The sequence below is a fragment of the Bos mutus genome, chromosome 18, assembly GCF_027580195.1.
Source record: "Bos mutus isolate GX-2022 chromosome 18, NWIPB_WYAK_1.1, whole genome shotgun sequence".
Lineage (NCBI taxonomy): Eukaryota > Metazoa > Chordata > Mammalia > Artiodactyla > Bovidae > Bos > Bos mutus.
The window spans coordinates 48,515,286-48,528,103 of record NC_091634.1 but is presented as its reverse complement, the minus strand read 5'-3'; the positions used below and the strand labels follow the sequence as shown (position 1 = coordinate 48,528,103).

Genomic DNA, 12,818 nt, shown 5'->3' with positions numbered 1-12,818 from the left:
CCTGCCTTCCAGCTTCCTTCGTTTTCTCCCCATCCACCCACCCGTCTGCCATCCATCCATGTACATCAGCAGTGGAATTCCAAAGTAAGATGAGCTGAGTCATTTAATAACATACTGATTTGAATTAAAGCTGACAAATGTCAGTCTTGTTGTTCAGTTGCTAAGTCATGTCTGACCCTTTGTGACCCCATGGACTGCAGAACACCAGGCTTCCCTGTCTGGGCCTGGAAAGTTTGGTTTTGGGGCAACGCTTCCACTAATCCAGGTGTAAACCTGCAACTGCAGCCTCAGGGTTTCCATGAAAATAAGCCCCGAGCATATGTGCAGCATAAAACATATGACATGCTAGACCACATGACCTGTTAGATGGTAAACACAGTGTTAGATGTTGCAAGCCAGACTGTTGGCATCATCGCCCAGTCTTAGGAAGATGCTGGTGAAATCACTGCATTTTCCTAATCACCCAAGATCTCTGCTCCTTGAAATAATTGGCTTTTACTTTAGTCTCCCAGGCCACCCTGAGTCTCAAAAGTCTGACTCAAGAGCAAATGATTACCCCAAGATCTCTGCTCTTTGAAATAAATGGCTTTTGCTTTAGTCTCCCAGGCCGCCCTGAGTCTCAAAAGTCTGACTCAAGAGTGAATGATTACGAAATATGAAGATGTAGAGGAAAAGAATTCATGTTGGGCTTGGAAATCGATTACAATTTAGACTATAAACCAGCCACAGAGCAGAGTCACTGAACTCCCACTTCCCTGAAAAATCTGGATAAAGGTCTGACACATGTGGGCTTCACCAGTGGCTCAGTGGTAAAGAACCCGCCTGCCAATTCAGGAGAGGCACGTTCGATCTCTGGGTCGGGAAGATCCCCTGAAGAAGAAAATGGCAACCCGCTCCAGTATTCTTGCCTGGGAAATCCCGTGGTCAGAGAAGCTGGGTGGGCTACAGTCCATAAGGTCACAAAAAGTCGAACACGACTGAGCACACACACATGCACACCCGCACGCTGACACACATTCTGAAGTTGTTTTCAAGACCTCCGCTAGGTGAAAACTCCTGATACAAGCATGTAGATCCCAGACCAGGTGGAAAGCAGAAGGCTGATGATGCTCAAAACTTCACCTTGATGCCAACCAATCTGAGAACTGTGCACCAGCTGTGCAGACACCCTGCAGCCCTTCCTCACCTGGCCTCTGAAGCCCCTTCCCTGAAAGCCATTGGCGAGTCTGGGTCTTTTGAGCTTGCGCTGCTCGCTCTCCTTGCTTGCCACCTGTAATAAACATGGTACTTTCCTTCATCACAATGCGGCATCAGGGAACGGGCTCTGCAGCCTGCGGGCGAGGGGACCTGAGTTGGTTCAGTAACAGTGGCAGCAAGATGCCCACTCGGAGGCCCCAGTTGGGCCTCTGCGACCTCATCTTGCTTTCTTCCGAGGGGGTGGGGCACCTGCTCGCTACCGCACATCTCACACATATTAGCCAGCAGGAGTGTTAAGGTCACTCTTTTCGCGGCCAGCATGTGGGGTGAAGCCAGCCATCACCGTCCAAAGCTTCTGCAGCGGCAACAGCTCCTGTCATACCCAACACAAAAGCAGCAGCCCAGGGCTGGTGTGACTGAGCTGGGTGAGGCCGCTTTGTGAGAAACAGCACCTTACAGGGGACTTGATTTTTAAAAGACATTTTAGGGAACATGCCAGCCAAAAGTCACGGAGCCAGCCTCAGATCCCCTGGCTTGGAAGCCAGATCCTGGCATCCAGTACATGGCAGGGCCATGGGAGTGAAATGGGGTGCTCACATGTCTCCTTTGTGGGAACAGGGAGAGCTCGGCGAGGTGCCACTACTATTACAAATGCCCCACCCCCTGCCTCTGGGCTCCGTCCTGACGGCAATACCCCATCTGCACACCCTCCGCAGCAGGGGCTGTCCTGCCAGGCCCGGGCTCCAGCACAGCCTGTCATGTATTCCTGGCCTTGCTGAGGGGTGCACGGGTGTGTCTGCTCAGTAGAGCAGTCTCCTGACTCCTCCAGGACTGGCCATGGCCACCTCTGTGCAGTGCTGTCTGGGGGAGGCCTGGGGAGGGGTGCTTAGGCAGCCAACGGGCAGATACCAAAGTCCCCTTGGCCACCTCTTCCTTCTAGCATCATCAAGGGGCCACTCAGAGTGCCATTTCTGGCTTCCTGGAGTGGGGTTTCCCAGCTTGGAGACCTCAAGCCTGCTGCTTGGCAGCCACACCACCAGGACTTTCCACCACCCAAGCCTCACACTGAAGGTCTGGAGCAGAGCTTGAGTTGGGGAGGGGAAAGTGCAGACCGAGGGAGACCACACCAGCCTCTCCTCTATTCATCACAGCCAGACTCCCTGCCACAGCCTCACCCAGATGACTGCTGAGCTCACGTTCAGAAAAGGTCGGATCAGGTGGGCCGAGGCCTCCACCGGCTCGGTGCTCAGATGCCACCCCACCTCCACCCACGCTAGTTTCCGTGGGTGGGGCCTCCCCAGCAGCCACGGGGATTCACAACCTACAGAAATGCCCAACATTGCGCTGGACACGTGACTGTACAAAAGGCCTTCTCAACAGGAGCTATAAGGGGTCACCTCGCAGCCCCACCCTCCAGCTGCCTGGCTTAGGGGGCCACCAGGCAACACGGCCACGCCGGTGCTGATGCCGTGTTATCTATCATCATGGGGAGAAAAAGGAAGATCGCCGGACTCAATACTTCTATGTAGCAATTTAAAACACAGACAATTACAACGTATCTGGGAAAGACACAGAGATAAAACAGTTCCTTGGACAGTTCCACAGGTGGGCGACTCTGGTGTTGACATGCGACACAAGCCCCATTTTACATTGAGGATTCAGAGCCGAGTTTGGGGGACCGACCTCACAGGGCATCCTGAACTGGGTCCGGGACCTGCAGCCTGGCTTTCAGTGATCCCCAGGTTGGGGCAGGGGGGCAGCCTCCAGGGCAGTGGGCACTGGATCTACGAGCAACTCCTTTTTATGAAGAAGTGCAATGAGGGAGCAGCTCTGGGACGAAGTGACAGCTTGTTTCCCCTGCTTGGGATGGGGCTTTCCTGATGTGGGCAGATTATTTCATAATTTAAATGAAAGGTGGCCCAATGGCAGGAGCGGGCAGCATGTCAGGGGCCCCCCGCAGATGCCGACCAGGCTGGTCCCTCTGTCTCCCAGGTCCTGCAGGCTCAGCAGCCTGTGTGGTAGAAACTGGACGTGGCCTGCGTGTGAAATGTTTCATATTCTGGCAGAGAAATCGGCTTTAAATCGTCTGTTAAATCTGGTCTACCTGAAACGTTATCATTTTCACTTGTATTCAAGTTAGAAATTATTCAGGTATCTGTTGCATCCTGCTTTTGCCCAAAGACTTTGAAATCCCATGCCAGGGTATCTCCGGCTGGACGGGCAGCCCCAGGGGGTGGCAGAGCCTCAGGGCTGGCTGGTCTCATCTGTGCTGAGGGTTGGGTCAGGGGCTCAGGAAGGTGCGTCGCCATAGTGACGGGTGAGAAGCAGAGTCTGGACCTCGGACATTTGCCTGAAAGGGAGGCGGCTCGGCAGGGCAGGGCTGCAGGACCTCGTCCAGCTGTCTCTGGTCCCCGCGGGAGGGAGGGAAGCACCTGGCGGTTTCAGTTTCCACAGGAAGCTGCCTGCTCCTGTCTCCCCTCCAGCCAGCTGTGCTCTCTGCCCTGCAGCTTCGAGTGGCGGCCCCCGCCTGGAGAGCCCCCCAGGTGGGGACAGCCCCTCGAGCTGCAGACGAGGAAGCCCGGGTCGAGGGGCCAGAGCTGAGCAGAGTCCCTCGTCCGGCCTCCTGGGCCTCAGAGGATGGAGCAGGGTGAGACGCACCTGGGGGCTGCGAACTGGAACGATACTGTTCTGACTTGCAGTTTTTTGTCACCTGCTTTAGAATATCAAGTCCTGACCCTGGGTCTAGAAAACACTGTGGTGGTGGAGGGGTGGAACGGCGCCTGTCCGTGCATCCGTCTGTCCAGGCCTCCTAAGAAACAGGAGCGGAGAAGCGAGGGTTGTGCACACGGAGCCTCTTGGGGAGGCTCCTGGCCCAGAGGCTGAGGCGCTGCCTGGCAGGAGTGGGTGTGTGGTCAGCAGTGGGGCTGGGGTGGCGGGCAGTGTCCTGGGGAGGTGGGCCCTGGGACCACTCAGTAAAGGGTGATCTCTCTGAGGTCTAGGGTATGGGTGTTGGGGTTCCTGTGTCTGTGCTGTCGCTCTGCTCACAGCGAGGCTGGAACCTTAGACCTTTTGTCTTAAAAAGAGGACCCGGGTGTGGGGAGACCCCCACAGCCACAGCCCCTGAGCTTTCTGAGGGGCCCTGTCGGCCTGGGAGGCAAGCGTCCCAGTGCCCCTCCTGCTTGGCCTCCCCACTGCCATGCTGCCCCCTCCCAGGGCCTGTGAGGTTGGGGCTTTCCATGCACTCAAAATGCACCCTGATTTGGGAGGAAAGGAGGAAGCGCTGGGAGTCCCAGGGCGGGCGAATCCCTACTTCCTTCCACGGGGCCCCTTCCTCACTCCCACCAGGGGCCTTGGCCGGGGAGGGGGTGCAGACAGGGGGTCACAGCCAGGATCCTGCAAGGGCTGAGAAGGGTGGGTTGGGCCGGGTGGGTGCCGGGGTCCTCCCTCTCCATCCCCAGCTTTTCGGGGGCTGGCTGCCACCCCCACATCATAGACGAGAAGACAGGCCTGTGGGGTCCTGGGCAAGTGATGGAGCTGGTTTCCAGCCCGGCCCTCCCCTCCTGGTTCTGACCTGGTCCAACCTGAGCAGACAGGTCTGGAGGGCGCATCTTCAGGGTGGCCTCCCTGACCCCTGGCCAGCATGAGGGCCAGGCCTTGGTTCCTGTCCACCAGACCAAGGGCACCAAGGACACTGGTCACTTTTCTAGGGCAACAACAGTCCATCAGTGTGGCTCCTGCAGCTGTGAGCCGGTGGGGCCCAACTCTCTGCCGTCTGACATGTGCGCCTTCGTCCACCAGCCCCCCCAGGCCGTAAGCCCCCCAGGCTGTGAGCCCCCTGGAGCTTCCTCTCAGGAAGGGACCCCTTGCTGCACCCACAGAGTGAAAGCCACAGTCAGAGTCCCCCTTGCCCCATGAGCCCTCAGTTGCATGGAGTGGCCCTCAGAAAGCCCGAGCTCATTTCAAGGGCAGGCAGGAACCTGGCCGGGCCCGGTTTTCTAAAAGTTGCAGAGTAGCAAGGAGCACAGGGCTTTGCCCTGAGGCCTGGGGTGGGCGGCCCTCGGGCATCAGCGGGGGCAGTGCTCTGTCCAGCTGTCAACTGGGGTGCCGGCAGCATCTGCTCGGAGCTCCCTGGCATAGAGCCAGCAGACCCCACCATGGGCTTTCAGAGGGCTCAGCCCAGGTGCTAGGCTGCCAGGTGTGGCTCCCACACTGGAGTGCTGGGTGCCAAGGGGGTCCCTTTCCTGAGGCCCCACCCAAGTGCATTTCCTCCCAGGGAGGGTGCTGGGCAGACAGGGAAGCTCCAGCCCTCCTGGGGACTGCTGTGTGACCTTGGGTATTTTTCTTGGCCCCTCAGATTTGCCTTCATGTGTGCAGCCAGGTCAATGGTGCCTTTGAAGGGTTACTGGGCAGAAGCCATGCCCAGGGCCAGGAAGGACTCTGGAATGGAGCAGCCCTCTCCTCTGCCTCCACCCTGCCCCCTCCTCCAGGGAGCAGCCTGTCCTTGGGGAACAACCTTGGCAGTCCCTCCTCTGTCCCTGCAGAGGCCCTGAGCCTCTGCTGTCCAAGGAGCAGGCCTACAATACACAACCCAGTCATCACCCAAGGATCACCCAGACCCCAGCAGTGCCACCCAAGCCCTCCCATCCGGAGCAGAGGTGGCCACGACTGAGGGATTCTCCACTCAGACGCTGGCCTGGGTGGGTGAGTCCACATCTGACCCACCCTGCTCCCACTTAGGAACTGGGGGAGGAATGTGTGCACCCTGGGTGTCTGACCCAGTCCTCCAGGGCCAGATAGGTGAGGTACGAATGGGCCTGGGTGGGCTCTGTGGCTGAGTAGGTGCTGGGATGGGGGTCAGCAAAAAGGTTCCTCCATCCCTGGGATGTAGGATGGTTAGCAGGTCAGTGTTTGCAAGGCAACAGGACCCACCAGGATGGCGGGAGGTGCCTGCCCTCCCTGCAGTAAGCATCCCCATCTGGCCACTGTCCCTTCTCATCCCTCCCTGGGCCTTTCCTGGAAGTGCTGCTTGGTGGTGGTGGGGCACAGTGGACCAGGGAGCTCTTATCACACATCAAACCTGCTGGCACGTGATCTTGGATGGCCAGCCTCCTCATCTGCTGTTTATAAGCCGCCTGCCTGGGTGTTCTGTGGCTTGGCAGTCCCTTTCCCTTTCTGGGCCCTGTGCCCCCCTGTAGAGGACACGGGGAGGGAAGACGGGAGGGCAGGTGGTCCAGCACCATCCACGCCTCTGGCTGCGGGGGAGGGAACGCTGGTGCCCGTGGGGAGAGGCTGGGACGGGCTGCCCCGGTCTCACCCCCAGGCCTGGGTCCGACTCAGCCCTGGGGCCACATGCTGTCTGACCCCTGGCAGGTCACTCCCATCTCTGGGCCTCAGCTCCCGTCTGACAGCAGCTGTGATCTAGCATCTAGAGACCAACACAAGCCACTCACCAGGGCCCCTGTGCTGATCAGCGCACTCGCTGTCTGCGGGTGGTCGAGTCGCCTGGACACGGGGTGCACTCTCCACCCAGTGCTGGGCACCCTGGCAGTGCCGCTCCAGGTGCTGAGAGTGCCATGGCAAGCAGACAGCGGAGCCAGCACACCAGGGAGACAGGTTAAGTAGACACAGAACCGCTTCCTTCGTCAGATAGAGTAAAAAGTGAAGGGGAAACAGCAGGAAAGGAGGACTGGGCACACAAGTTGGAGGGGAGGGGAGGGTAACCAGAGCAAAGACTTAAAGAGGGGGTGGGAGGGAGCCAAACGGAAGACGAGCCCATGGGGAGGGAACAGTGCCAGGGCGGGAGGGTGTCTGGGGTGTTGGTGGGGTGGCCATGCACCAGCTGGATAGAGGGAGAAGGGTGGGCATGGGAGGTGGGCAGGGGAAGCCCCCAGAGGGCGTGCACACAGTGGAGAGGTGATCCGGCCTGACTTTTCTTGAATTCAGTCTTGTAAACAACGGAATGGCAAATTGACTCCCCAAAGTCCCATGAAAAGAGCCTGTCAGCACCCCACCCCCAGAAGACCCTTGGATGGGGTCCCCATGGATGCCACCTCCATTCTGGGCCACCCTTTGCCGATCACTGCCTGCCCCAGGATGTCTGCCTGCCCTGGCTGTGCTGGTGAGACTGTATGAGGGGTTTTAATGCTGAGAGTTTGATTAGCGTCATTGCAGCCCTACCTCTGGCCCCATCACCTGTGTGAATGAGCCCGAGTCCAGCAGTGGCCCCTTTTTCCCTTCCCTTGGCCTCTCCTCTGCCACTGCAGTTGTGGAAGTGAAGATGTGAGAGGTTAACACCAATGCCTTTCTTCTCAGTCAAGACACTTTGAGAAGTGAAAGTCTTTGCCTCCTCTAGCTACCCGCCAAGGGACCACTTCCTTCAGGAAGCTGGCCTGGATTGCACCCTGTCCCCTGGGCATCACTCCTGCCCCCAGCTCTGTCTTCTGAAGTTTGGATTTGTTGTCTAACAGGTGGGGAGGACGTGGGTGGCTGGAGTCCTGCTGGCTGCCCCCGGAAGTCTTTCTCCCAGGACTGTGGGATGGGACAGCGTGGAAACTGCAGGTCTCAGGGAAAGAGTGCTCCACATGTACCCCGGGGGTAATGCACTCCTCCCAGGACCTGGGGTGGAGTGCAGCCCTTCCTCCCCAGACTTACGCTGGGTCCTGACCCTGGGCATGGGGGGATGGGGGCAAGCTGCACCCCTGCTCCCCTGGAGGCTGGCCTGGGGCAGGTCAGGAGACCCTAGGAGATGGTCATGGAGGGAACACACGGGCGTTTGTCCTGCCGTCCTCTCTCCAGGGTTCTCCCACTCCGTTCCTCTCCTGGCCCCTCTCTTAGCTCATTCCTCTCCTCCCTTCCCACCCCTCAGGTCAAGGAGTGTCCCCCAGACTTCTGTGCTGGCCGGGCGACTCTGTTTGATCTGTGTCAGTGGTTTCTCTTCAAACTGTCCACACTGTTGCCCAGTGGTCATGCGAGCAGTTTCCTGCCAGGACCAACTGATCTGGCAGGTGTCCAGGGCTCCTTCCACTGTAATGGGCCCCCACTCCCATCTGGCCCTTCATCCATCCTGTAGGGTCAGTAGAGCCGGGTCCAAGCCTGCCTCTGCTCTTGCCTGCTGTGTGCCCCTCGGAACCTTGGTATCTTCTGAGATGGCAGTCACAACCTCACATGGGGCTCGGCAGCCCTGAGCCGATATCCTGACACAGGAGCCCCCAGCACCATGTGGTCAACAAGCAGTGGAGATGGGCCTGGGGAAGGGAAGGAAGCCCTGCAGGATGTGAGCAGAGCAGGGACAGGACAGCCGTCCCACGTGAGGCAACGGTACACGAGTCAAAGGACAAATCGCTTGCAGTACTTTGCACAGAGATGCAGATGGACGGTCACTGTGGGGCTCGGTTCTCAGTCCCACACTACAGAGAGGGGCTGTGGACTTTGCCGTCCGCCCAGGCACACGCCAATCCCAGACGCCCTGGGCCCTCCCAGTATGAACTCCCCAGTATCCATAGCTGACTGTCTCCTGACAGCCCTGAAAGCGTGGCCAAGGGCCTCGGCTGATCGGAAAGTGGGGTGGCAGGCGGGCAGTGGGGCAGAGAACACACTGGATTCTGATAACCTGGCTCCCCTCTTGCAGGGTGCAGCCCTTGAGGCTCCGTGACCCCCATGGCAGCTGGAGGCCATGAGCCCAAGCCCTGGGCCTGGCTGTGCCGGAGGCAGCTGTGCAGGCCATGGGCTCCTTTGCCCCAATCCTGCCACCTGGAACGCAGACAGGATGGTTGGAGCTCGGTCACCTGGAATGGGGTGGCCCTAGATTCCAAAACCACTTTTTAGAAGAGGAGGAGAGGCCGCATTAAGATGGGGGCAGAGATGGGAGGGATGCAGCCACAAGCCAAGGATGCCTGGAGCCCCCAGGAGCTGGAAGAGGCAGGTGGGACCCTTCCTCGGAGCCTCTGCAGGGAGCCTGGCCCTGCGACCCTCCTGATTTCAGACTCTGGCTTCCAGAATCGGAAGGAGATTTCTGTTGTAATTCACCCATTTGTGGTGATTTGTTACAGCCTTCCCAGGAAATTAATACAGCAGGGATCGGCATTCCAGACAAAGAATGTTTGTGGCTGGAGTGGGGAGGGGGTGGGGGGGTGGGGACAGGAGGAGGGGGACAGGGGAGGGAGGTCAAGGCCACTTGGTGACAGTGGTGACCTCTGAACCCCACCCCTGTGGCCAGGTGACCCAAGGTTCGCAAGATGGCGCCCTCCACGAAGCTGCCTCGCTTGGACCCTCTAGTGATGGGACACTCCCTGTCTCCCTGTCACTCCCCTGTCCCTCTCAGGTGACACTGAACAGGCCTGACTCAGTTTCCCCTTCAGGCACTGCCCCTGAGCCTCCTTTGCCCGAGGCACCCCTGCCAATGTGCTGGCTCCACCTCTTGTTTGTGGGGTTCAGCTCCTAGCACACACGACTGGCACTTTATTTTTGCCCGCACCTTGTGGCATGCGAGGTCGTAGCCCCCACAGTGGAATATAGAGTCTTACCACTGGGCTGCCAGGGAAGCTGGGCACCTAATAAGCCTGAGTACAGTGAACACCCTCTAACCAGCACTGTTCCTTTCTGTCTGCTGCCGCGGCTGCACACCCCTCGGGGACGCACCAGCAGGGGTGGGTCTGTCCACGGGTCTGTTGTCCCCCCACCCTCAGCACTGCCCCACTTCCTACCAGCAGGAGGGCAGCGCAGGGTTCACACACGTTCTCAGACAGACAGACTCAGCTTTAGAAGATACTACTTACTATTCTTTTAGTGGTTTAGGTGCTACTTGACGTTTGGAATCTCAAAGCTTTTCACAGACTCTTGGGAAGCCTGCAGGACAGACCCACTGACCCAAGGCCTGTCCTGGACCCCCCGGCTCCCATGAACTCCAGCACAGCCCCACCTGCCACTTCCCATGGTGGAGATGTCTGGCACCTGGGGACCCTCTGCCCCTTAGGAGGGGCATGGGGAGCTGGATGTCTCCCCACGTGTCTGTGTCTGTCCCATGGAGCCAGGTGATTTAGAGAAGATGGGCCATAAGTTCCTAAAAGCCGCAGTCCCAGGACGGGGACCCCGTGCCCAGGCAAGCCCCCAGCTCGACGCATGAGCGAAATGCCCACTGCTTTCCCTCCTGTCCGTGAAGCGCCCCAGGAAGCTCCAGAGGCCCGCAGCCCAACCCCTGGAGTGACATTGTGAGCGCCTCAGGTGCATCACGTTTCCCGGCCTCAGACCCCTTCCATGCGGACATGCCACCATCCATCTGAACACAGCCACGGCCGGCAGCTCACACACCCTCACCCGCTACCCCCTGCCCACCCCTGGCCTTGAGAAGCAGCTTCTTGACCCTTTCATGGAGCCGAAGGATGGGGCCTGACACACAAGGAACCTGAGGCCCAGGTGAAGAGGGACTGGTCCCAGGTGAGGAGCAACAAGTGGTCCCAGGACAGTGGGGTTCAGGCAGGGCCACCCTGGGGAAGAAGGAACAGCTGTGTGGTCGCAGCTAGAGCTGGACGGGACCAGAGACTGTGGTCAGCCCGAGCGCAGGGCAGCCATATCCCAGGCCAGTGACTGGAGCCTCCCTGGCAACGTCTTAGAATCATCAGCAGCACGCTAGTGACTGTGGAGAGGCAGGCTTTGCACACCCTGGGGCCCCAGTCCTGGATGTGCTGAGTGCCAGGTGGAGCTGGCCCTCGGGTCCCTGGCTGGGGCAGGTGGGAACCCGCTTAGGGCAGGTGGTCCCTCTGCAGGGGAGATGGGCTGTCTGGGGTTGGGGTGCTGGGGTGACTCAGGCCTGCTTGCACTCTGCAGGCTACTGCAATGAGACTTGAGGATCTGTGTTCCTAATCCATGGCCACGTGGCTATGGCTGGTGAGCGGGCCTCCTGTGTGCAGTTCTGTGGGCCCCTGAGTCCTGGGAGAGCCGGGCAGGTGATCCTGCAGCTTGGGCCCACAGCCTCCTGCACCCCCAGTCAGCAGCCCCTGGAGGTCTTCCCTGTGCAACCACCTCTCCCTGGCACTGGCTCCGCTGGTGGGAGCCCTGGAAGGTTGCTCCTCATTGAGGGCGGAGCAGGTCCTGGACCACCACTCGCTCCTGGGGCCCTGGACCAGCCCCTTTCCATCTGGCCTCAGTTTCCTCCTCTGACCTCCAAGTCTTAAGGGTCCCCAGCGCTCTGCACACCACCTTTCTCGCCGACTCCTGGGGCCCTGCTCACTGAGCAGCCTCCACCTCCAGCGTCTGCCTCTGGGTGGGGCCAACGGGTGGGGCCCACCCGTAGGCCTGGCACCTGCTGGCCCTCCCCGGCCACCTGCCCCAGCTGCACAGGTCTGTGCCCGGTGGGAGGCTGTGCTGATGTTGGACATGAGTCAACAGGCCGGGAAGCACAGCAAGGAGATGTCACTGCCTCATGCCACCTGCTCAGCGCCGCTTCCGCCCCCAAACCAGTTCCATCCCCTTACCTGGACCGCCCTTCCTGGGACCCCGGGGCGTTGAGCAGCTGGTGGATGCTGAGGGCCCACTGTCCAGCACGGGGGACGCCCGGGACATGGAGCCGGAGGGTGGGTTCAGGAATCTGAATCCTGCTGAGGTGGGAGGTGGGCAGCCCTGTGGTGGGCAGCAGCGTGGAGCCTGGTGAGCCCCACACTAAGTGCCCTTCTCAACCTTGTGGGCCCTCGAGGGAAAGACACAGGCCTCAGCCAGCCTAGGCTCCTCTGAACTAGAGGTCTCCGTCCCCCAGACTGCTTCAGGCCTTCTTGCAGCTGCCTGGGGAAGGGGCGGGCAGCCGCAGGGGCTCATGTGATGCGGGGCGGGCCTGGGGAGGCGCCGGTGGGGGAGGTCGCCTGCAGCCTGCGGCGAGGCAGCCAGCTGTGTCACCGTGATAGTGCGGCCGGCCGGGGAGCAGCCGTGCAGCTGTGCCCACTGCTTCCTCAACAGGAACCATCTGGGCCCGGCCCTGCCCGGCCTCCCCTCACGGCAATTCCGTTCTGACTTCCCAACAACTTCCTCCTCCAGCCCAGCCGGTGACACTCCACCCACCCAGAGCCTGGCCCACTGGGCGTGCTTCCTTGACCTGGGGTGGTGCAGGGGGGACGTGAGGGCACAGATCAACAACAGAGGGACAATGTCCACCCTGGCCAAGCCTCCCAGCCCAGTTGCGCCTGCCTATCTCCTCTCTGGCCTGGCCCATCCTGCAGCCTGGGGTGGTCCGGGGGTCTCCACCCTCTCCTGACCTCAGCCAGACTTGTCCCAGGGCCCTCCTCCCAGGGCCAGCTGTTCTTGGGCCTCACTCGTAACCTTGAACCTGACTTCTGGGTCAGCCCTGGTCTGATCCTGGTCCTGCCACTCTGGCCAGCCCCTGAACTCAGGCTTTCCCCTGCAGCCTGGAGGTCCTGGCCCCCAACCACCCTGAAAAGCGCTGCCCACTGGGCTGGACAAGGAAACCCCCTCTCTGAGCTTGTCCTCCTGGCTGGGGTCTCCTTGGAGATCCTCACCCCATTTCCTGATGGACTCCTTGGGGAACAGTCAATTCAGACTCACAGGTGGAATTTGCTGAGCGTGAGGCTGCTCCCTAGTCTGAGGGATGACAGAAAGCATGCCAGGGCCCTCGGTCA

At 59.9% G+C, this 12,818-nt stretch overlaps 1 protein-coding gene across 2 annotated transcripts in view; it reads right to left on the bottom strand.

The window, feature by feature from the left end:
- Nucleotides 1–11,922, bottom strand: part of CBFA2T3 (CBFA2/RUNX1 partner transcriptional co-repressor 3) — a 77,855-nt gene extending 65,933 nt beyond the window's left edge. For both annotated transcript variants that reach the window (XM_070388543.1, XM_070388544.1), the window contains exon 1: nt 11,667–11,922. In XM_070388543.1, coding sequence (XP_070244644.1) covers nt 11,667–11,754 — 88 coding nt within the window. In that variant the 5' untranslated portion in view covers nt 11,755–11,922. The remainder of the gene's footprint in view (nt 1–11,666) is intronic.
- Between the last annotated feature and the right edge of the window lie 896 nt (nt 11,923–12,818).